Source organism: Rhyacophila brunnea, unplaced genomic scaffold (assembly GCF_057557595.1).
Source record: "Rhyacophila brunnea isolate RB1 unplaced genomic scaffold, BYU_Rbru_1.0 scaffold_11, whole genome shotgun sequence".
Lineage (NCBI taxonomy): Eukaryota > Metazoa > Arthropoda > Insecta > Trichoptera > Rhyacophilidae > Rhyacophila > Rhyacophila brunnea.
Window position 1 is genome coordinate 31,682,551 of NW_028232763.1, and position 22,273 is coordinate 31,704,823.

Consider the following 22,273-nt stretch of genomic DNA (forward strand, 5'->3'; position numbering starts at 1 on the left):
TCCTCGGGTGTGATTTATGGTATTCGATTTTTTTATTCAACGAGTAAGACACAAGATTTGAGAATGTAACATTCTATATACTGAATATACATATTTTGAAAACATCTCATGCATATACACACTAGAAAAAAATATGACTCCCGACGGGACTTGAACCTGTATCTGCTGGATTCGCGCCAGTATGTTTTACCATTAAACTACGGGCGCCTCAGATAATTACGACGATTTTAACTAAGAATTTGACAGTTGCGATTTTGTGAGAATTTATTTTGAGATATAGAACAATGAATTGTTCGAAGTCAATTATCTCAGAAAGTAAATCAACAACGACTAGGTTTTTTGCATTTCTATCTGGAAGCCGACTGAGGAATCTATTGGAGGATGTTTCAGATTCATAGTACAAAAAGTTTGTTTTTTTTTTGTTAGAAGGTTGTATGATGGTCATGTTTGGAACCCCAGTGGGTCTATTCTATGCTTATCGACCGCTAAAGTGATAAAGTGAAAAATATTATCAAACTTAGGGTAGGTTTGTATCAAAATATTAGCACTTATTGTAACAATTACACGAAGCCGGTTTTTATTGTTGCAATAAGTGCTATATTTTAACAGCACCTATCTTGCTGCTGTTAAAATATCGCACTTATTGCAACAATAAAAACCGGCTTCGTGTAATTGTTACAATAAGTGCTAATATTTTGATACAAACCTACCCTAAGTTTGATACTATTTATCAATTTAGTGTTCGATAAGTATAGAATAGACCCACTGAAGAAGATGACACTCTACTAAATTGGTACCAAAAATATAGTTTGTAAACTGTGCAAGCTTCATCAAGATATGTCCAGTAGTTTTTGAGTTATCACTGAACAAACGAAAATAGATAGACAGTTCAATTTTATTAATTAGTAGAGATAAAGATATGGCTACCAGTGTCAGATTGGTTGGCGGGTGAAGATTTTGCATAGTTACTAGCAACAAACAGAGTTTAATAATATCCTGCAACTGAAATTTAATAAATACGGCCATCTGATATATTTCATTAATTATTCTTCTTTTTTACAGATGACATTGTGATAAAAGGCTTATCGTTGATTATACACAAATACAAAGACAATAGAGTTTTAGAACGGTGTGTTCTGTTTATTAAATTTTAATTAACGGATACTACTAGACTTTGCCTGATAGACAGAAAATGAAAGGCATTATTTTTGGGCCCCTTTAATTATTCTAAGGAAAATATACATAATAAAATTAATCAACGTCTTAATTAAAATAAAACAAATTATATAGTAGGTACTTATTCCACATTACATTAAGACTGGTTTAGTTCGTTTCAATCAGACATTATGAACTGATGATTATGTGAGGCTGTTGATTTTAAAGTCAGTAACCTCCATATTCCGCCATTTTGAGATAATCGCAAAAAACCGTCAAGCACATTTGGGACCGCGAATGCAATATTTTCTTTTTACAAACATATTAGTAAACATACATAATTTGAAAACACCTCAGATATATTATACCAACTAAAAAAATCTTTTTTTGAAAAAATATGACGCCTGACGGGACGTAAACTTGTAACCACTGTATTTGTGTAAATTTGCTTTACCAATTAAGTTACGGGCATCCTATCTAATTACAATGAAATTAACTAAGAGTTTTTACATGACATACTGATCAAATTCCGTCATATTTAGCTATCGGTTTTTATGTTTTAAATCAAAGTATCAATTAAGTGCCTTAATTACAAATTGACGCCCGGATCACTCCAAACTTTAATTATAACGTACTTGCACTTGCCAATAAAAAAATAGTTTATTATATTAGTTAACAATAATTAGAAAAAGCGAATAGTGAAATAAAATATCCTTCTTTCATTAAAGTTAATAAAAAATCACGTTTAAAGTTGTTGTATGAATATAAACGACTTTACAATCAATCCTCCGGTTTAATTCTATTCAACTAACAAATAGAGCTGGATTTGATAGTTTATGAATACAAATATGATGGAAAAGTACCTCAATATAATGTTTATTAAATAATGTGGAATACGTATTTAGATAAAGATAACTGTAATTTGAGATGCGGTGACTTGGAGGGCTAATAGCTTACAATACTCACATCACGATACTACTGCCAAGGCCAGTAGTAATGCAAACAATATTAATATTGAAGTGAATTGTCTCTGCAGTGAATTGTCAGCAGTCACTGTTCCGGTTGCCAAGAAATACAATAAGTTGGTATGAGAATTTGTTTGTAAATAACTTTTGTGTACACAAGACAAATAATATAGTAGGACCACAATTATCTGGATTTCTATATTATTATGATCGTTAGTTTCTAAATAAGTTAAATGCTTTTCAATTTGTGTTTGGAGTCAAAGTATGGACCTATTAGGTTGAGCAAGTGGCTAACATCCATTTCTCGTTAAAACAAAATTCTGTTAATACAAACCTCCACTCCGCGGAGGCCCATATAATCTTATTAGGATCGGACATGGTAAAAAAAAAGATATTGTTCAAGATTTGAAAATATATATAACAAAAACATGTAAATGTGGTTTAAAAGGGTACAGATCTTGAGTGTGGAAAAATATGTGATAAACTTAAACTAAATAATATGTTATCTTCAATAGCTATGTCTGTCTCATAATAATGAATTAAAGTTTGTTTTTAAAACATAACGTGCATTCAATATTTGAAGACAGTTGGCACACTTTGTGTCCCTTGGTTTAAGATTTATGATTTTTTAAATAAAGCAAACAAAACTGCTACTACACCCAGTACGGTAAGCCAGTTCTCATTAATTTTGTGTTCTCTTGGTAAAAAAGATTTTGAAATAGTTTTCGATTATCTGGAATATCTTCATCCCAATAAGTCCGGATAATCAAGGTTATAGTAAAGATATACACATACCGAATCACTAGTAATTTTGAATAATTTGGGCAGGAAATTAGATAGTGGGAGAGGTGCGCTGTGATCTAAACACAGTCTACGGTTTCTGTGCATGGGAAGAAATGGCAGCTGTGCATACTATTGATTAATCGACCGCACTATAATATCATTATCATGATTTATAAACAAGAATAATTATTCAAATTGTATTTTCCTGGTTTTTATTTCATAAAATTCATTAATTACATCACCATAAAATATGATATTATCAAATCAAAATGATGGAAATATTGGAAAACCATTCTTATCCAACAGTCCATCATAATTATTCTTATTTTAATTTGGTAATTCTTCTTTCACATGACGTAGTAGATCAGTAGACGTTGATATTTGGATATGGCTAAATTAAACCCAAAGTTATAAAAGACCTGCAGAATATAAACCAGAGTCACAATTTTAGCATTATGTATTACAACCAGGGACGGCTCTTGTATAGGAGCAAATGTGCACTGATCTCCCAAATTATTATGTAATAATATGTTCGTATTCAAATAACTACATTTATTTTAATAATTAATTATTGCAAAATATCTTTAATTTGTCGCCCGTCCGCTAAGCGCATTCACGTAAGTATTTTTGGCGTATTTTTAATAAGCCGCTGAGCTGGATATGTGTATACATGTACGTCTTTCATAGTATTTGTTGAATGTTCGAAAGACGACCTGTACCGCCCGAGTGTCCGACTGTAGACGATTTTTTTGCATGCTGCCGAAATGTAACCTCACTGAACGTACAATTTTTACCTTGCTTTGAGCAATGTCCTCCCTCCTAGTGCTTCAAGCATAACCGATAGATGTCGCGATTGACTGGCGCGTTTATAATAATATTATTGTACGTACGTATGAAGTAGGTAAAAGGTTCCCGCGCAGTATTTAAAAATACTAGGTATATTATTATTTCATACGTTATGACGTTATGAGGTAAATGCTCTGTTGTTTGATGTGCCATATTAATATTGAATCAATCAACATATCGATTAGAGTAATATTGTGATAATTAAGTTAGGTACAGCCATCTCACCATACAAATACGATTTTATAATTATTTTACATTTCACAATTAAGCACTAAATAATTTTAATATAAATAAATCTACAGAAAAGTAAGTCAGTAACATAATACATACAATATACCTACTTATACTTACTATTATTTTTGATGTTGAATGTCTTTCAAATCAGTCCCATTTGGAGTGCAATTTTGGAGTGGAGGTGTACAAAAGTGGCAAATTTTTAATACAAGTGTTATCCCGTTGAAAAATTAATGATCCATGCCCATTATTTATAAAAATGATACAACGCGCATATGAGAATGATGTGGGATGACAAATGAGGATTTTACGGCTTTTTCTCAATGACACACGTCTAAAATACTTACATCAGTTACGATTTATGGAAGTTACGAGGGCCAAAATGGTAATTATGTCAGCACGTATGAAGTGTAATTAGGTACAATAAAAATCGAAAAATGTGTGTACCTATTGCCTTTTGCATCATACCTATCATACCAGAGGCTTGAACTTTGTAACTTTGACAACAAATAAATGCTGTTCGTGAATGTAAGCATCGCTTAGCATACGCCTACCTCCACCACGAAGGCTATTGCAGATTTTTTTTCAATACCATGAAAAGAAAAATGCATGTCTTTATTTGTACTCCCTAATTTTATTATCACCGGCCGCCACTGATTACAACCGAGATGACTGTGCGGACTGCAGCCGATTTTTGTAAACTACCAAAACTTATAAGATTTTATAAATTCGCGAGTGTTCATTAATATTCGTAGCGAATGTTGCAAGTAATATTATCATATTAGATATTTTATATTAGTTTCATTTCAGGGCACCCTTCATCCTGGGCCTTGTGCCTGTGCATTTACCTAGTTACGGCACTGTAAAACTGCCTGGTCATGTAATGTTAAATATGTTAAATGGATGCAATTTGCAAAATTAATATGTTTGATATAGTATGAATACAATTTATGTAGATACTAGATACTCTAGTTGCATGCCCCATTTATTTCATGAATACATATTATTATACTATTAGGTACAAAGAGAATTATTATTACAAACATACTAACATGACATAACATACTTGTAATCTAAAATTGACTAGATATTGCATTGTAGCGACATCCACTATTAAAAGAGTGCATTCTTATTTTACGTATGCAATTCACCGTATCACACTTTACCGTGAAATGTTGTATCGGAAAAATATGGCCGTATATTAAAGACCGCCAACGTCTTTGGGTCGTATAGTACTGACATAAAATTCATGTTTAAATAAAACACGGTTCTTCACGGTTTACACTTTACAGGAAGCAAGCAGTAAACAAATTTTGAAAATAGCCGATACATATACTGGATTATTTGTTAGGTTAGGATAGGTTTTCATTTTTGAATTCATGAATTTTGTCAAAACCAGCTATAAAAATTGTATTAAGGTTTATATTGAATCTAATAAAATTGGAAACCGTATAGTGTACGGTCATCTCTTTCCGATAAGAAAGCTCACGGCGAACTGTGTCACAGTGAAATGTTTTACGTACAATTTACATGTAAACTTATTTACAATAATAGGCTACAGTTTCCCAAACTGTGGTAAAGGTGAGTGAAATGTTTTTTGAATATAATAGATATGGTAATTAAAAGTACAATATCAAAAAAAGAAAAAATTGAGGTTACCAACTTTGTATAGATCTACCATCATAAATTGGCATTTCAGCGAGGGCGCTAGTATGACATTGAGAATGTTGCCATAACTAACAAAAAAATGGTAATTTATAATTTTTTATTGGTAGTAGATTTCTGTACAAATATTATTAAAATAAAAAATGAACACAATCAAAATAAACACGTGTTACTTTTTTTATAACCACGAGGAAGAAATGCATAGTTGGAAAAATCAGAAATTGGAAAATATAAAGTAGTACTGTGTATATTTTAGTCATGGAAAAAAATATAATAAAAAAAGCGAAAATAAATTAAACTCTAAAGACATAAATGGAATTTTAAATGAAACACGATAACTATAAATTACACAAACAATGTAGAAATTATATAACTACTATAATGGTTCAATTCCAGATAGACTATCATCCGATTCTGTGTCACTCTCAGGACCATTTGCGGTAAAAATAAAACCAGTCGAGGTCATATTATGGAACTCAAACGTGTAAATGTCAGTTTAATTAATATAATAAATTTCTTTATAAATCCGTTTACATACACAAATAATAAGTAAGTATTCATTTATATTGCTATCCGACCTTAATTTTTATTTATATAATAACTTTGAACAAAACTAAAAAAACAAGAAATTACTTGCCTTGTAATATAAATGCAACTTGGTAACACTGAAAATAAATCTTTAACTGTCATGGCGACTGGTCGTTGTAATCCATTAGCGATATAAATAATCAATTCTTTTTGTCGTTTTTCATCATCGCAGAATTGCCAAACTGTTAAAATGATGTCTCTGGCATTCCCACGAACTGTTTTAGAAATACTTGCCATTATGCACTATACTTATTTCTTCTGTATTTTTAATAACACAATATAATATATTGTGTTATTAAAAATACAGAAGAAATAAGTATAGTGCATAATGGCAAGTATTTCTAAAATATCTAAAATATATCCCGAATTCTGCACGCTGACGTTTCAAAATGTAAACATTTGACTCAGTCTGGAATAAATTTGTCATAACGCCCAATCAATAAAAACTATTTACTGTGAAGTTATTTTTGGTTTGCGCTTCGTCTGCGGAGATATAATTCGTTGTTGATTATATTAAAATATAGCTTACTTTAAATACTTACCAAATAATTGGTGCTAAGTAGCTATCGAATAATGTCAAATATTGAAAGGTCACATTCATTTATTAATAATCTAAAATGCTCTTTACGTTTTCAAATGTACAAACAATAAAAATCTTGCGAGCAAGAAAAACAGCGTACCTACCTAAATTAGCAACAAACACTCATTCGATTATAAAATACTATATCAAATATAAAATTATGTATTAGGTACATTCCTTATTTAAAAGGAAAAAGCTTTTTTTACTTGTTGATCTCTTTTTTTAATAGGTAGGTATATTTTATTTATCAACACTAAATATAATGTGTTTTTGATATTTTGACGCCATGAGAGTTAAATAAACGCAAGCGCAATCCATAATTCGAGAAACATGTTGTAAAATTAAATGACATTTGTGACAAATTTATCCTCGATAGACAATTTTAGTTTTAAATTCAACCGGCTGCCAACTTACGATGGTAGATCTATAGCTAGTAGCATCATTTCACTATTTATTACCTACTTTATTATTATGAAACAGTGTAAAGATTACGAAATGCTTATCAGAAGCTTAGAGATAGCTACTTACAATAATGTTATCAGTCAACTGTATGATAGTCTAAACAGCTGACAAAAATCAACAATGGAATATTCCTAAAGTTTTTGTAAAATTTATTAGGTTTAGTAACAGCTATTCATATTATTACTCCACTCTTGCTTAAGGGCCGTATGTATGAGATTCCCAAATTCTTTATAAGCTATTTAACCGATATTCCATCGAATAGCTTATAAGACTGTTTGTGACGTAAGCGATCTGACGTCACGCGCCATTCAAAATGGCTACCTCAGCTGTCACTTTCAAATGTCATTTTAATTTTGCAATCATTGCAACAAATGTTTGGTTGAGGCCCTTGTTCGTTTTGTAGATTTTGTAAAACATTTGCGAACTCTAAAAACAGTTCCTAGTCGTGCTGTTTACAAAATACGTATAATTTTGATCCCTAGTCTATAATCTAGATAGTAGGTAACTGATAAAATGCCTCGTTCCTATTTCGCTTGCAATATTTCTCATGGAGACATAAGATGGACTTATGTAAGATTACGATAAAATATCTCCGCTAAACCACCGCAAAAATATGTACCTACTGCTGTATCTGACATTAAAATATACAAGTGGAAGCATTCTGCGTTCTTCAAAATAGGTACCTACCTACCTAGTTAATTATTGTAAGATAACTGTAATAAACAAGGCACAACTCTAAAATACACTGGAAACATCAATAGTGTCATACGGTGATTGGTATAAATGATAATATTATACAGAGATCTAAATCATTTGCATTTTCTGTCATTTATCCTTATTCTGTTTTGACATTTCTCATAATAATATTGATTGAAGTGAAGTTAGTCATAATAATATTCAGTATTGCCACCAAATGTATTCAGTATTGCCACCAAATGGAAAAGTTTACTGGCAATACAACCTTTCGTACAGTAGAATAATTTTAAAATACATGTGATAAAATAGCTGATAAATTATTTAAAGTTCATAATAATTATTCTTGTAAAATTATTAAATTTATATGGTACCGTTCGCACACTTTCAGACACATTTACAATTTCAAAATTTTGAATTATTTATCGGGGAATGAAATTTTATAATACGAACACCAGGACAAATGAGATCTCACATTCGTGACGTCACTTAACAGCTAATTACGTTTTGTACTCATGCATACAAACGTGCAGTATATAGCCTATAAGGTTTTTGGGAATCTCATGCATACGACAATAAGGTAATCAATATTAATGGGAATTTCATAAGATTTTTACTAGAAGGCCGGTGTTGTCAGCAGTGGTGTGCGGTACGTTTTGAGACCTGGCATGTTTTTCATTATACGTGGATTTATCTATCAAAACAGATATATTTTACTAGATCCCTATTCAAATAATAATGACATGGACTGGATATTTATAATATATGCGGGATTTGCGTGAAAAGTATACATTTTGTTAACTAATATTGTTATTAAGTTTCTAATCAACAAACCATTATGATTTTGTGAAAAATAATTATTTAAAACAGTTGATCAAATGAATGAAATTAACAGAACAAAATTAATATTTATGTATTAATACAAAATAAGTATGGTTCTTCAGTGATATTGTTCACAAGAAATGGATGTTAGCCACTTATTGAACACATTAAATCCATGCTCTAAGTCAGGGATGACGAACCTATGACTCGCAGGTCAGACACTGACACACGCAGGCTTTTTAAATGACCCATGTGTTGATTTTTATAAATTTATTTTTTATATCATAAAAGAGAGAACAGACAATCAATAATATTAAAAACATATTATAATATATTTAATGTCGAATTTATAAAAAAATATTTCCATGTGGACAATGGCTAGCTAATTGTCTATAATCTAATATATAAAAATTAATATTTGTGTGTTTGTTTGTTCGTATTGAATGCGCAGCCATACCGTTCATCCGATTGCGATAAAACTTTGTAAACTTATTGCTTGCACTTGCGCGAAGAGTATAGGCTATACTAATATATAAAAATGAATGTCTGTGTGTCTGTCCCGTATGCGTTCCTATACCATTCATCCGATTGCGATGAAATTTTGGTAAGTGGTTGTATGCACACCCATAAAGGTTTCTGAATTAGAAAAATCATCATCTTCTTCTTCTTCTTCTTCTATTCTATATTTTTCTATTCGAATGGTTCCTATACCATTCATCCGATTGCAATGAAATTTTGGTAAGTGGTTGTATGCACACCCATGAAGGTTTCTGAATTAGAAAAATCATCATTTTCTTCTTCTTCTTCATTCTATCTTCATTTATTCGTATGGTTCCTATACTATTCATCCGATTGCGATGAAACCTTCGTCAGTTGTTGTGTTAACACCCGCAAAGGTTTCTGAAATAGTACAACCATCTTCTTCTTCTTCTCTTTCTTCTTCTTCTTCATTCTAACTTCTTTTATTCGTATGGTCCCTATACCATTCATCCGATTGCAATGAAACCTTCGTCAGTTTTTGTGGTAACACCCGCAATGGTTTTTGAATTAGTACAACCATCTTCTTCTTCTTCTATTCTATATTTTTCTATTCGTATGCGTTCCTATTTCATTCATCCGATTGCAATAAAATTTTCGTCAGTAATTGTGCCAACACCCGCGAAGGTTTCTGAATTAGTACAACCATCTCCTTCTTCTTCTTCATTCTATCTTCTTTTATTCGTATGGTCCCTACACCATTCATCCGATTGCGATGAAACCTTCGTCAGTTGTTGTGGTAACACCCGCAATGGTTTTGAATTAGTACAACTATCTTCTTTTTCTTCTTCTTCTTCTATTCTATATTCTTCTATTCGTATGCGTTTCTATTCCATTCATCCGATTGCAATAAAAATTTCGTCAGTAATTGTGCCAACACCCGCGAAGGTTTCTGAATTAGTACAACCATCTTCTTCTTCTATTCTATCTTCTTCTATTCGTATGCGTTCCTATACCATTCATCCGATTGCAATGAAACTTTGGTGAGTTGTCGTGCGCACGCCTGCGAAGGTTTCTGAATTAGTACAACCATCATTTTCTTCTTCTATTCGAATGCGTACCTACACCATTCATCCGATTGCAATGAAACTTTGGTGAGTTGTCGTGCGCATGCCCACAAAGATTTCTGAATTAGAAAATCATCTTCTACTTCTATTCGTATGCGTTCCTATACCATTCATCCGATTGCAATGACATTTTGATCAAGTGTTGTGCCCTTGCACGCAAAGGTTTCCGAATTAGTACAATCATCTTTTTCTTCTTCTATTTGTATGCGTTCTTATGCCATTAATCCGATTGTGATGAAATTTTGACCAGTTGTTGTGCGCACGCCCGCAAAGGTTTCTGAATTAGTACAACCATCTTTTCTTCTTCTATTTGTATGCGTTCTTATGTCATTCATCCGATTATGATGAAATTTTGACCAGTTGTTGTGCGCACGCCCGCGAAGGTTTTTGAATTAGTACAACCATCTTCTTCTTCTTCTATTCGTATGCGTTCCTATACCATTAATCCGATTGCAATGAAAATTTGGTGAGTTGTCATGCGCATGCCCACAAAGATTTCTGAATTAGAAAATCATCTTCTACTATTCGTATGCGTTCCTATACCATTCATCCGATTGCGATGAAACTTTTGTCAGTTGTTGTGCGCACACCTGCGAAGGTGAAGGCGAAGGTGAAGGAAAATTATATAAAATACAAAGTTTGTTGTTTGTTTGTTCCATCTAATTTTTTTTTTTTTTTTTTTTACTACATATTAATAACATTAATAACGTTTTCATATTTTGGATTCGATTTTACTTTAGTGTTCTTATGTTTGACCTTTACTCCTATTAGAATTATTTTCATATTGCCATATTGTATTACACAGATATTTTAATATTAAAAAAATAATTACCTTTTATTATTTTTCAAATATCTAAGATAAATATAACCACGAAGCGACCCTGTGCGAAGCCGGGTACTTCAGCTAGTAAGAAAATAAAAATAAAACGACTGTGTGTGTTATTTGCCATGTAAACAATTTTATCAAAATTCAGGACCGGATTCGTCAGATTAAATGAACATTCTTAAATAAATCAATTCGTATCCAAGTGGATAGTAACCAAGTTTAGTAAAGCGACTTTAATGATAACTTTGCGTTTATTTATTTTATTCTACACAACTATTTTAAACAATCGGTAAACGAAGTTTGGTACTTAAATAATACATTATTCCTATATCGACAAATACTATTATTATTTTTTATGTTTTTTAGTATTCGGAGGGGTACAAATAAATCTTCTCCAATAAAAAAAGTCGCCTGCAGCGCTATTTTCTTTTATTGATATATTTTGAAATATGTGTCTTAGTGACCCACGAGCTAGTACTAAAAAAAAATTAACAAAATTTGACCAACTTCTCACAAAGGTTTGCCATCCCTGCTCTAAATACTAACTACTGTCTACTGTCTAAATACAAATCGAAAAAAACAATATATGAATTTGGCATGCCCTAACATTTGAACATGAGACAGAGAACCATGATTTTGTAAGCCGTCACGTTATTGCTCGACCATCGTTGGTGCAAACAATTCGTCATCTGAATACAGAACTATTCTAACTCACATTTAAAACATTTTACAGAAGTGCTCTTTGAAATAGCCTACTTGAGTTGTTTATTATTTATCTAGTCAAATTTATACATCATTTTTTTTCAATAATCCTACCAAAATGTGATGTATACATTTATCTATACAAATAATAATGAAAAAAGGTTGTTTCAAAGAACTATCTTTTAAAATATTCAGGCAGAGTTTGGTGCTAGTACGTCATATAGTGGCATCAATGTAGCCAACTCTACCTCACTCTATAGTGGACTAGCGATTGACTCGTTGCGATCATCCGAAAAACATAATATGATATAAAATTTTCTGTAAGTAATGTAATATGGCAAGCCACTAGGAATAAGTGTATGATTTCATTGAACCGTTTTCAATTTTTGTATAATCATATTAGGATTTGGAATCTGTACACGCGTAAAAAATAGATTTGGGAATCATCGGAATATGTACAAGGAATTCTCACATCATCCCACCAGGTCAATCCGCTTTCGAAAATAGGTACTGTTATAAATGGAAATCTACCAAGTCAACGCTATCTTAATTAATAATGTAATATATTAGACAAATAAAACTCAAAGATAAAATGTTATTTATAAGAATACAGTTTGACCACTTTGCTCAAAATCATTTAAAAACAATATTGGCAACGCGCCAGAATATAATATTTAATGTTGATTCTAAACTATAGATAGCGATTTCTCGTATAAATTTGCAAAAGATTTTGGCAAATGATTCATTTCTCACGCAGTTAATTTAGAAAATATTATTGGAATAATGAAATTTCTTTTAACAAGGGGCCTCTTGCCTATAAAGAAATTGAACGTAATGTGCTGAGGCTTGAACGAATACAAATGCATCGATTTCATAGTGAAATATGCGATTGAAAATTCTGTCTTAACCATTCTATAAATAAGATCTTATTCTCAAAAAATGATCTGTTATTACTATTCCAAGAAAAATTATTGATATTTATTTATGTCTATTAAGGCTATACCTCAGTTGAGGCATGGTCTAAAAAGATCGTGGCTAGGTGATGTGCGGATTGTGCAATTGACGCGTGCCGAACGAAATATAATTTGTCATATAAATCCAACATGCGTCCATTTAATGTTCTGTATATTGTTCTATTAGTAACAATAATAATATATTCATTGACACGTTTTCTTTTTCAAGCAAATGGGTAATGTTTTTTAGTCATTTTTACACGATTTAAGAATTAATACCCCCGTCGCCATCACGAAACAAATTGACGTGTTCACAGCTCGACGTTTGCTCTCTGATTGCCAGCGAGTCCAAAATTTCGTCGCACCTATAGTTGAAAATTATTTGCCGTTTCACTGAAGTACCGTCCATAATGATTTTAGTGTTTTTAGAAGGACCAGTCTGGTCAAAGCATTCTAACTATATAATAATGTTGCTATTAAAATAACAACAACCTTTTATTCACAGAACTCCATGCAGTGGTTTACAAACCAGTGGCGAAGGGTGGAGGTAGGCTGTTAAGATCCGGTATAAATAGTACACACTAAACTTTATCGGGCATACGTAATTGTTTCCATTAAACTAAGACAACAATTTGCAAACAGTGCTGGTTACTTTTTAAAAATTAATTAAGCTCTGCCTAACCGAGCTATAAGAGATAAAAAATATTATTCTATCTATAAAATATCTAAAACTATGTATGATTTAATGGCATAATTTTAGATATTTTATAGATAGACAATTACTATTTTTTGACTATTATCTAATAATGGCCTGGTTTACGCAGGGTTTAATTAATTTTAAAAACTAACCATTACTATCTGCATATTGTAGTCTTAGTTCAATGAAAACAAGTATGTATGACTGACGAAATTTAATGTGTACTATTTATGTCAGATGTTAACAGCCTACCCCCACCCTTCGCCAGTGGTGTAAACCAATTGAATGTTAGGTGTAAAATGCTTATAACTGCTCATACAAAGCAGTTACATAGATAGATATGCGGTGATGTTAAAACTTCACCTAACTCATAGTTTAATTACATAGTATGTCATTTGTAGATACTCGTTAAATAATCCGCTGTAAATAATTTAATCCTATTGAAGATTAGATTTGGTTTACTCTGTTGTAATGCGAAATGACTTCTGAATTTTAGGAATAATCAGGGCTCGAAATCACCGAAGCGCTGTTCCGGTTTATAAAATCTTCAAAACTATCGCTCCGTCTCGTGGAACGATTTACTTTACCGTCTGAACTAGATAGGCCATATAACAAAAAAATCTAACACACTTATTTTTATAAAATACATATAAATAATTAAATACTTAACTATGTTAATATTTTCGTAAAATTATCAAGTGCTCTGGTTCGTAAATTTTTCCATTTCATGTGCTGGGAATAATACATTATATGTGTTTTTATGCAGTGTTTTTAAGTAGGTAGGTACCTATATCATTTAACAGTATGTGTACACTGTACGCCATACATAGATATAGTTTAGATATTGTTTTGAGATGAAGATGTCGTAAAAATAATTTATGTATTTTTCAAGGTTTCAAGGTTGAAACTCAATTACAAAATAGTATGTAAAATATAGAAATTCCAATCAAATCTTCTTGGATTAGTAATTTAAATTGTATAATAGCGTAGTGACAGAATAAATAATTCAATGGTTGTTAATGATCATCGTAGTCAGCGCTCGAAATGTAAAATTTTACGAACCGGAGCGCTCGATAATTTTATGAAATTATTAACGTTGTTATCTAATTGTATATGTATTTTATAAAAAAAAGTATGTTAGATTTTTTTATTGTATGACATATCTAGATCAGGCGGTCAAATTAATATTTCCACGAGACAAAGCGATAATATTGGAGATTTTATGAACCGGAACGGCGCTCCGGTGCGTTCTGGTCCATTTCGAGCCCTGATCGTAGTAGCATTTTATCTCTGTTCAAATTTAATTTAATAAAATGAGGCTAAAATAATTAATTATCTTTAGGATACTGACAATATTACATTACAAAAAATATTTTAACAATCGGGCAGTAAACGTAAATAATAATTTTTTATGCAAGTAATATTGTTTATTTAGGTGTTGTATGTAAATAAAAAAAAATGTTTTGATCATTCTGTTAACATAGGGATTATTTAAAATATAGTTCAGCTTTTTTTCTTTTATTTTGTTAACTGTCAATTCATGATGGAACTGCTTTGTATTGTTGTTTAATTTAATAAAACGCATTTTTTTGTAGTACTTATTCCACGTTTAATCAATAAATTAGGACCGGTTTCGTCCGCCTCAGAGGGTATTCAGTTGAAAATGTCCCTCTGAGGCGGACGAAACCGCTCCTAAATTATTGATTAAAAGTGGAATAAGTAGTACAAAAAAAATGCGTTTTATTAAATTAAACAACAATAGTTCAGATTGTACGGATTATTTGTTGAGTAGGTAGGTAGATACGTACCTATTTAGTAAGTAAGAACAATTCTATACTATATATTTTTTTCCCAATAATATGAACTGATACAACAATGAATTTATTATGAGAAAGTGAATTCTTATAGAATTTTAATAATCATGTTGAAGTGAATACTTTTCCCATATAATTATCACGTTATTAATCTGTTGAAAAGCTTTCATTAATAAAAATGTGTAATGTTATGTAGATTTCCAAATAATGTAAGTTCCCATAGATTATGCTTTATGATTACTGCATTCAGCTTGCATTCTACATAAATAAATGAATTTAGTATTTTCTATAAAACATGCCACAATTGCGGGAAGTTCAAAAAGGGCGGTAAACTTCGTAAAACTAAAAACTGTATGGAGGTAAAAAAAATCAGTGTCATTTAAATACTTTTATTAGGTATTATGAATGTTCTGTGAAAATATTGTAATGCAACATATTGTGCTAATAAAAAAATTATCACATTACCGTAATTAACATCGGGATGCACACTGGGTATCTGAAGATATTCGCGGAAGTTTTTAATAGCCGGATCGTTTTGCCATTTGGCCAGGTTCGCCATACTTGCGTATAAAAAAACAACTACAAAAATAAACTAGAGGTTTTTATCTAACTCGACACCTCGCTAGCTATCAACTAACTGAGCGAAAGTGCTGGCTCACAATTATATAAATTGCCGACCATAATTTATACGCCGTGTTATTATTATTCCACTATTTGACACCGGCCGTGTAATCTGTGGCTATTTGTATAATAAATCAATCTAATGTCATTAGATATTACCTGGATTAAATTGTCCAATCTTGTTTATTTTTCGCTATCTTCAACCGCATGGAACATTTTTTAGTATAATTGTACAAACAACTTGCTCAATTAATACAGATTACCACTGATAAACTGATAAATATTTTTGATTTTGATTTTGAAACTTCAAAAAGTCACCATACCGATACGTTTCGAAGGTTGAAAGATTGAAACCGAAATAACATCCTGTGTAGGTATTTGGAATTGTTACGAAATCTAACCACAAATTAATTTTAATTATAATAGTTATAATTTTTATATAAAATGATTGAATAAGCAAAAAATAATGTAAACAAGCTAGTAGGTATCAAAATTCAGAGGTGGGTTTGATTTTGATTTAGGTATACTACAGGAACAATAAATGTGTGTAATAATAATTATTAATGCCAGCGCTCCATTGGCGAGCCAAAAGTCCGACGACAATAAGTCTTCAGATTTTTCTACGTTCTGCTACTGGCCAACAGACGTTCAACGAAACGAGTATATAATTAATTTGACGAGTAAAACAGTCGACTTTGACAGCATAGATAATATACGTATATCTGACAGTTAAATCGTGATGGCGTTAAATGATACCGACGTTTTATGTTTTTTGGGTTATTGGGTGGCAGATAATGTAATAACGAAGCAAAGGGTACACAAATACTGGGTGAAACATTGGATAAGGAAACGAACGACATTATCCCACACAAATTTAATACGAGAATTGCGTTTGCAACCGAGCGATTTCCGCAATTATTTGCGAATGTCGGAGGATGTATACACAGAACTGTATAATTTGGTCTCCCCATTTATTAAAAAAAAAATACTATGATGAGGGAAGCTATTTCTCCTCATGATAGATTATGTGCAACCCTGCGATTTTTGGCTGCCGGCGGAACATTCACTGACTTGCATTATAGAACTGCGATTGGAAGACAAACTCTGGGCAAGATAATTCCCGAAACTTGCCAAGTCATCATTGACGTTTTGAAAGGAGAATATTTCAAGGTGTGTATTATATTATACGTCATCTAATAAAGTTGGGCAAATTTACAAATATATCATTAACAAGTAGACATTGGTTGGTCTTATAAAGTGAACGTTTAGTGGATTGTTTTACCTATATAAATCATAGACGGCAACATCATAAGAATGGCAGACAAGATGCATTTGAGATAGGTATATATATAGTCACAAATAAGGCCATCGTTGACATGCTAAATATTCAATAGACCATTAGAATGCTGTACCTAGCCAGGACTCTCCATATAGGCTGTAAGCAAGCTGCTTAATTATTCCTGTTGAATGTATTGTAATACTAGTCATATTCTTCGAAAAGCAAGCATGGAATTTGATTTCTAAATGAGGCCACATAATAATATAGGTTTGCTAACATAGCTCAAATACTTACCATTTGTTGTATCGCTTAAGCTAAGGTTTATAGGCATAAAAACAAACAAAAAAACAAATATTTTTACAAGATATTTATTCACACAAAAAACATTAATTTATTATACCGGCTTTTGTACATTTTTGCTTAATATAGTACGATAAACTGGTTGAGTATGAACAGTAGTTGCTGGCATTATTTTGTCACTTTGTCCCATAAAGGCAACTTCATGCATCAGCTTCTCGGCCAGCAATCTTTGTCCCTGTGACATCGATCGTAGTTTCATGGCCATCATTTTGCCAAAAACATCAAATTCATCTTCAGTCTTGCTTAGTTTGTCGGTGATTAATTCTAACACTTTGTTGGCGCTATCATTCGATTTTTTTCGTTTGAACGATGGGGGTTCTGGTGCTCTATTGAGATTCGACCTTGGAGTAGTCGACAACGTGGATGTTGAAGGCGAATATTCTATCTGTAAATAAAATGTTGATTATTTTTTGTTGCAGTTCCCTGATACGCACGAAGAAATGGAGACGATTGCAGAAGAATTTAATAGTAAATGGCAATTTCCAAATTGCCTGGGCGCAGTTGATGGGAAACACATTGCAATCGTGCCACCTGCAGGCGCCGGCTCCCACTTTTATAATTACAAACATTTCCACAGCATTGTTTTGATGGCGATTGCAAATGCTAATTATGAATTTATTTATGTTGATGTTGGAACAAATGGACGTATTTCTGATGGAGGCGTACTGAGAAAATCTGATTTTTTCATACGTTTAGACGAAGGCAGATTAAAAATACCTGCACCAAAAAAACCTACTGCTAATTCTGATGCACTGCCATTTGTTTATATTGGCGATGAAGCCTTTGCATTACGTAACGATTTCATAAAGCCGTATTCACAAAGGCAATTGAATCACAGTAAAAGAATATATAATTATCGGACATGCAGAGCCAGGCGAATTATAGAAAATGTTTTTGGCATTTTAGCTGCTAGATTCCGCATTTTTCAAGCTCCAATAAACATGAAAATTGAAAATATCAATACAGTTGTATTAACTTGCTGTGTGCTGCACAACTTTCTTCGTCGCAAATCAACACATACTTATACTCCTTCTCATGACCTTGATAGGGAAAATCCTGAGACAGGTTTAATAGAGCTCGGACTGAGGTCACAGGACACCTTAGCGCCTTTGGAAGCAACGACTAATCGGAACTCGACTGCCAATGCTAAGAAAGCGCGAGGAGATTTCGAAAAATATTTTAATACTACCGGGGCTGTCACATGGCAAGAAAGTATGATAAGCAATAGATAAATTAAACCAATGTAACAATTTAGTTAAAATGTTTTACCTCAATACAATCTTCGTTGTTTAACGAGTTGGAGTAACTCTCATCAGGAGACATGTTTTCCAAATCGTCCACCATGCTGGATATTGAGCTCGATTCTGTAAAACAAAATGTAAATTGTTAAAATACAACATAATACTCAAACTTGTTTTTTATTATCTCTCCCCTAAGTACCCATTCCTTCATACGGTTAATATTGATATTGGTATAATTGGTGTAATCCAGTATATCGGGTATTTTCAAAATGTGTTTTCCGCTGTATTCCTCATAACCAAACTGTACCATTAATTTTGATTGATGATTGACGATTTATTGATTGTCTCTTAAGGAACCTAACTCGAGCGATTTTTGATTTTATGATCATTTCTTTTCTTCTTCTTTCGACCATGTCCGATCATAATATGGACCTCCACGGAGTGGAGGTTTGTATTGACAGATTTTGTTTTTACGAGAAATGGATGTCAGCCACTTGCTCAACATATTAGGTCCATACTCTGACTCATACACAAATTGAAATTCAATGTGTACTTGTCAGACCCAGGATTTGAACCTGGGACCCGACCACGACTCAATAAGCCGCGCTTCCACCGCCATGATCGTACCTATATATTATTATTTCTTACCTACCTCAGCAAAGAATAAATAATTTTATTGTGACTAGAAATGATTCATAGCTGTATGTTTTAATTGCTTAATAGTAGCTAATCTAATGCGATGTCACTTTCAGAGATACGACAATGTCATAGTCTGCACGTGTATAATAAAAAGCTTTAAAGCATTCCCTCGTACCTATATATTATTATTATTTATTACCTACCTCGGCAAAGAATAAGAAATTTTATTGTGACTAGAAATGATTCATAGCTGTATGTTTTAATTGCTTAATAGTAGCTAATCTAATGCGATGTCACTTTCAGAGATACGACAATGTCATAGTCTGCACGTGTATAATAAATAGCTTTAAAGCATTCCCTCGTACCTATATATTATTATTATTTATTACCTACCTCGGCAAAGAATAAGAAATTTTATTGTGACTAGAAATGATTCATAGCTGTATGTTTTAATTGCTTAATAGTAGCTAATCTAATGCGATGTCACTTTCAGAGCTAGGTACGACAATTTCATAATCTGCACGTGTATAATAAATAGCTTTAAAGCATTCCTACGTACCTTCCATTTGGTCGTTCAAGAACTCCAAATTTTTATAGTACCACAGTTTGGGTAGATAAACTGCGTCTGTGCCGGCTCCGCTTCGATATGATGTCCTTACTTTATTTCTCTCCTTTCTGTAACCCGACCTCAATGTCTGTATTTTCTTTTTAACATCGTCGACCCTTGCCTGCGGCTCCACCTTGATTAAAATCTCCAAAAGTTCCGCATACGCCAAGGACTTGGCATCACGATTCTTGTATAGTGGGCTGGTCGTCTTCCACAACGATGGGTTGTCTTTAAAACAACTAATAAAATCTTCCAAGAAACTTTTCGAATGCACTCGTAGATCTACCATTGTTGTTATCGATGTGAGATGTCCGAACACTTTGAATGACAGTAAAATAATGATGGCGCTGTCGTCCGTCGGCATAGATATAAATAATGTGACGGTAAAGCGTGGTGAACGTACGAATTTCAGCGGCTCGGCGAGTAAAATATCAAACATGTTTGAAATCCAACGAGCCTGGTCTGCGGATTAAAAAGTCCGCAGACCTGGGGTGCTCCACGCGAAAAAAAAGTCCGAAGACTCTAAATCGTCTGACTTGCGTGCCAATGGAGCGCCGGCATTGGTACACAAATAAGAAATGAAAATCGATGACACTCCTTATGCCAGCGCTCCATTGGCGAGCCAAAAGTCCGACGACAATAAGTCTTCAGATTTTTCTACGTTCTGCTACTGGCCAACAGACGTTCAACGAAACGAGTATATAATTAATTTGACGAGTAAAACAGTCGACTTTGACAGCATAGATAATATACGTATATCTGACAGTTAAATCGTGATGGCGTTAAATGATACCGACGTTTTATGTTTTTTGGGTTATTGGGTGGCAGATAATGTAATAACGAAGCAAAGGGTACACAAATACTGGGTGAAACATTGGATAAGGAAACGAACGACATTATCCCACACAAATTTAATACGAGAATTGCGTTTGCAACCGAGCGATTTCCGCAATTATTTGCGAATGTCGGAGGATGTATACACAGAACTGTATAATTTGGTCTCCCCATTTATTAAAAAAAAAAATACTATGATGAGGGAAGCTATTTCTCCTCATGATAGATTATGTGCAACCCTGCGATTTTTGGCTGCCGGCGGAACATTCACTGACTTGCATTATAGAACTGCGATTGGAAGACAAACTCTGGGCAAGATAATTCCCGAAACTTGCCAAGTCATCATTGACGTTTTGAAAGGAGAATATTTCAAGGTGTGTATTATATTATACGTCATCTAATAAAGTTGGGCAAATTTACAAATATATCATTAACAAGTAGACATTGGTTGGTCTTATAAAGTGAACGTTTAGTGGATTGTTTTACCTATATAAATCATAGACGGCAACATCATAAGAATGGCAGACAAGATGCATTTGAGATAGGTATATATATAGTCACAAATAAGGCCATCGTTGACATGCTAAATATTCAATAGACCATTAGAATGCTGTACCTAGCCAGGACTCTCCATATAGGCTGTAAGCAAGCTGCTTAATTATTCCTGTTGAATGTATTGTAATACTAGTCATATTCTTCGAAAAGCAAGCATGGAATTTGATTTCTAAATGAGGCCACATAATAATATAGGTTTGCTAACATAGCTCAAATACTTACCATTTGTTGTATCGCTTAAGCTAAGGTTTATAGGCATAAAAACAAACAAAAAAACAAATATTTTTACAAGATATTTATTCATACAAAAAACATTAATTTATTATACCGGCTTTTGTACATTTTTGCTTAATATACGATAAACTGGTTGAGTATGAACAGTAGTTGCTGGCATTATTTTGTCACTTTGTCCCATAAAGGCAACTTCATGCATCAGCTTCTCGGCCAGCAATCTTTGTCCCTGTGACATCGATCGTAGTTTCATGGCCATCATTTTGCCAAAAACATCAAATTTATCTTCAGTCTTGCTTAGTTTGTCGGTGATTAATTCTAACACTTTGTTGGCGCTATCATTCGATTTTTTTCGTTTGAACGATGGGGGTTCTGGTGCTCTATTGAGATTCGACCTTGGAGTAGTCGACAACGTGGATGTTGAAGGCGAATATTCTATCTGTAAATAAAATGTTGATTATTTTTTGTTGCAGTTCCCTGATACGCACGAAGAAATGGAGACGATTGCAGAAGAATT

The 22,273-nt window shown here is 32.7% G+C and overlaps 2 protein-coding genes across 5 annotated transcripts in view; both read right to left on the bottom strand.

Annotated features, from left to right (window-relative positions):
- The window catches only part of LOC147078587 (aminoacylase-1-like), a 32,038-nt gene extending 15,712 nt beyond the window's left edge, over positions 1-16,326 (bottom strand). Inside the window, exon 1 of one of the 4 annotated variants that reach the window (XM_085960266.1) lies at positions 16,170-16,326. Coding sequence is in view for 3 of the 4 variants with exons in the window: in XM_085960263.1 (XP_085816389.1) it covers positions 15,855-15,948 (94 nt within the window). In the remaining variant the exon portion in view is untranslated. Of the gene's footprint in view, positions 1-5,642; positions 5,699-15,854; positions 16,037-16,169 lie in introns of those variants that run through there. The other 3 variants (XM_085960263.1, XM_085960264.1, XM_085960265.1) reach the window with 3 other exon arrangements.
- A 389-nt stretch (positions 16,327-16,715) lies between these two features.
- LOC147078588 (uncharacterized) lies at positions 16,716-20,456 on the bottom strand. Its single transcript, XM_085960267.1, has 2 exons — positions 20,089-20,456; positions 16,716-19,013 (listed from the first exon to the last, which is right to left on the bottom strand). Exons 1-2 carry the CDS (start codon positions 20,423-20,425, stop codon positions 18,901-18,903), a joined length of 450 nt encoding a protein of 149 aa, XP_085816393.1. The 5' UTR covers positions 20,426-20,456; the 3' UTR covers positions 16,716-18,900.
- Between the last annotated feature and the right edge of the window lie 1,817 nt (positions 20,457-22,273).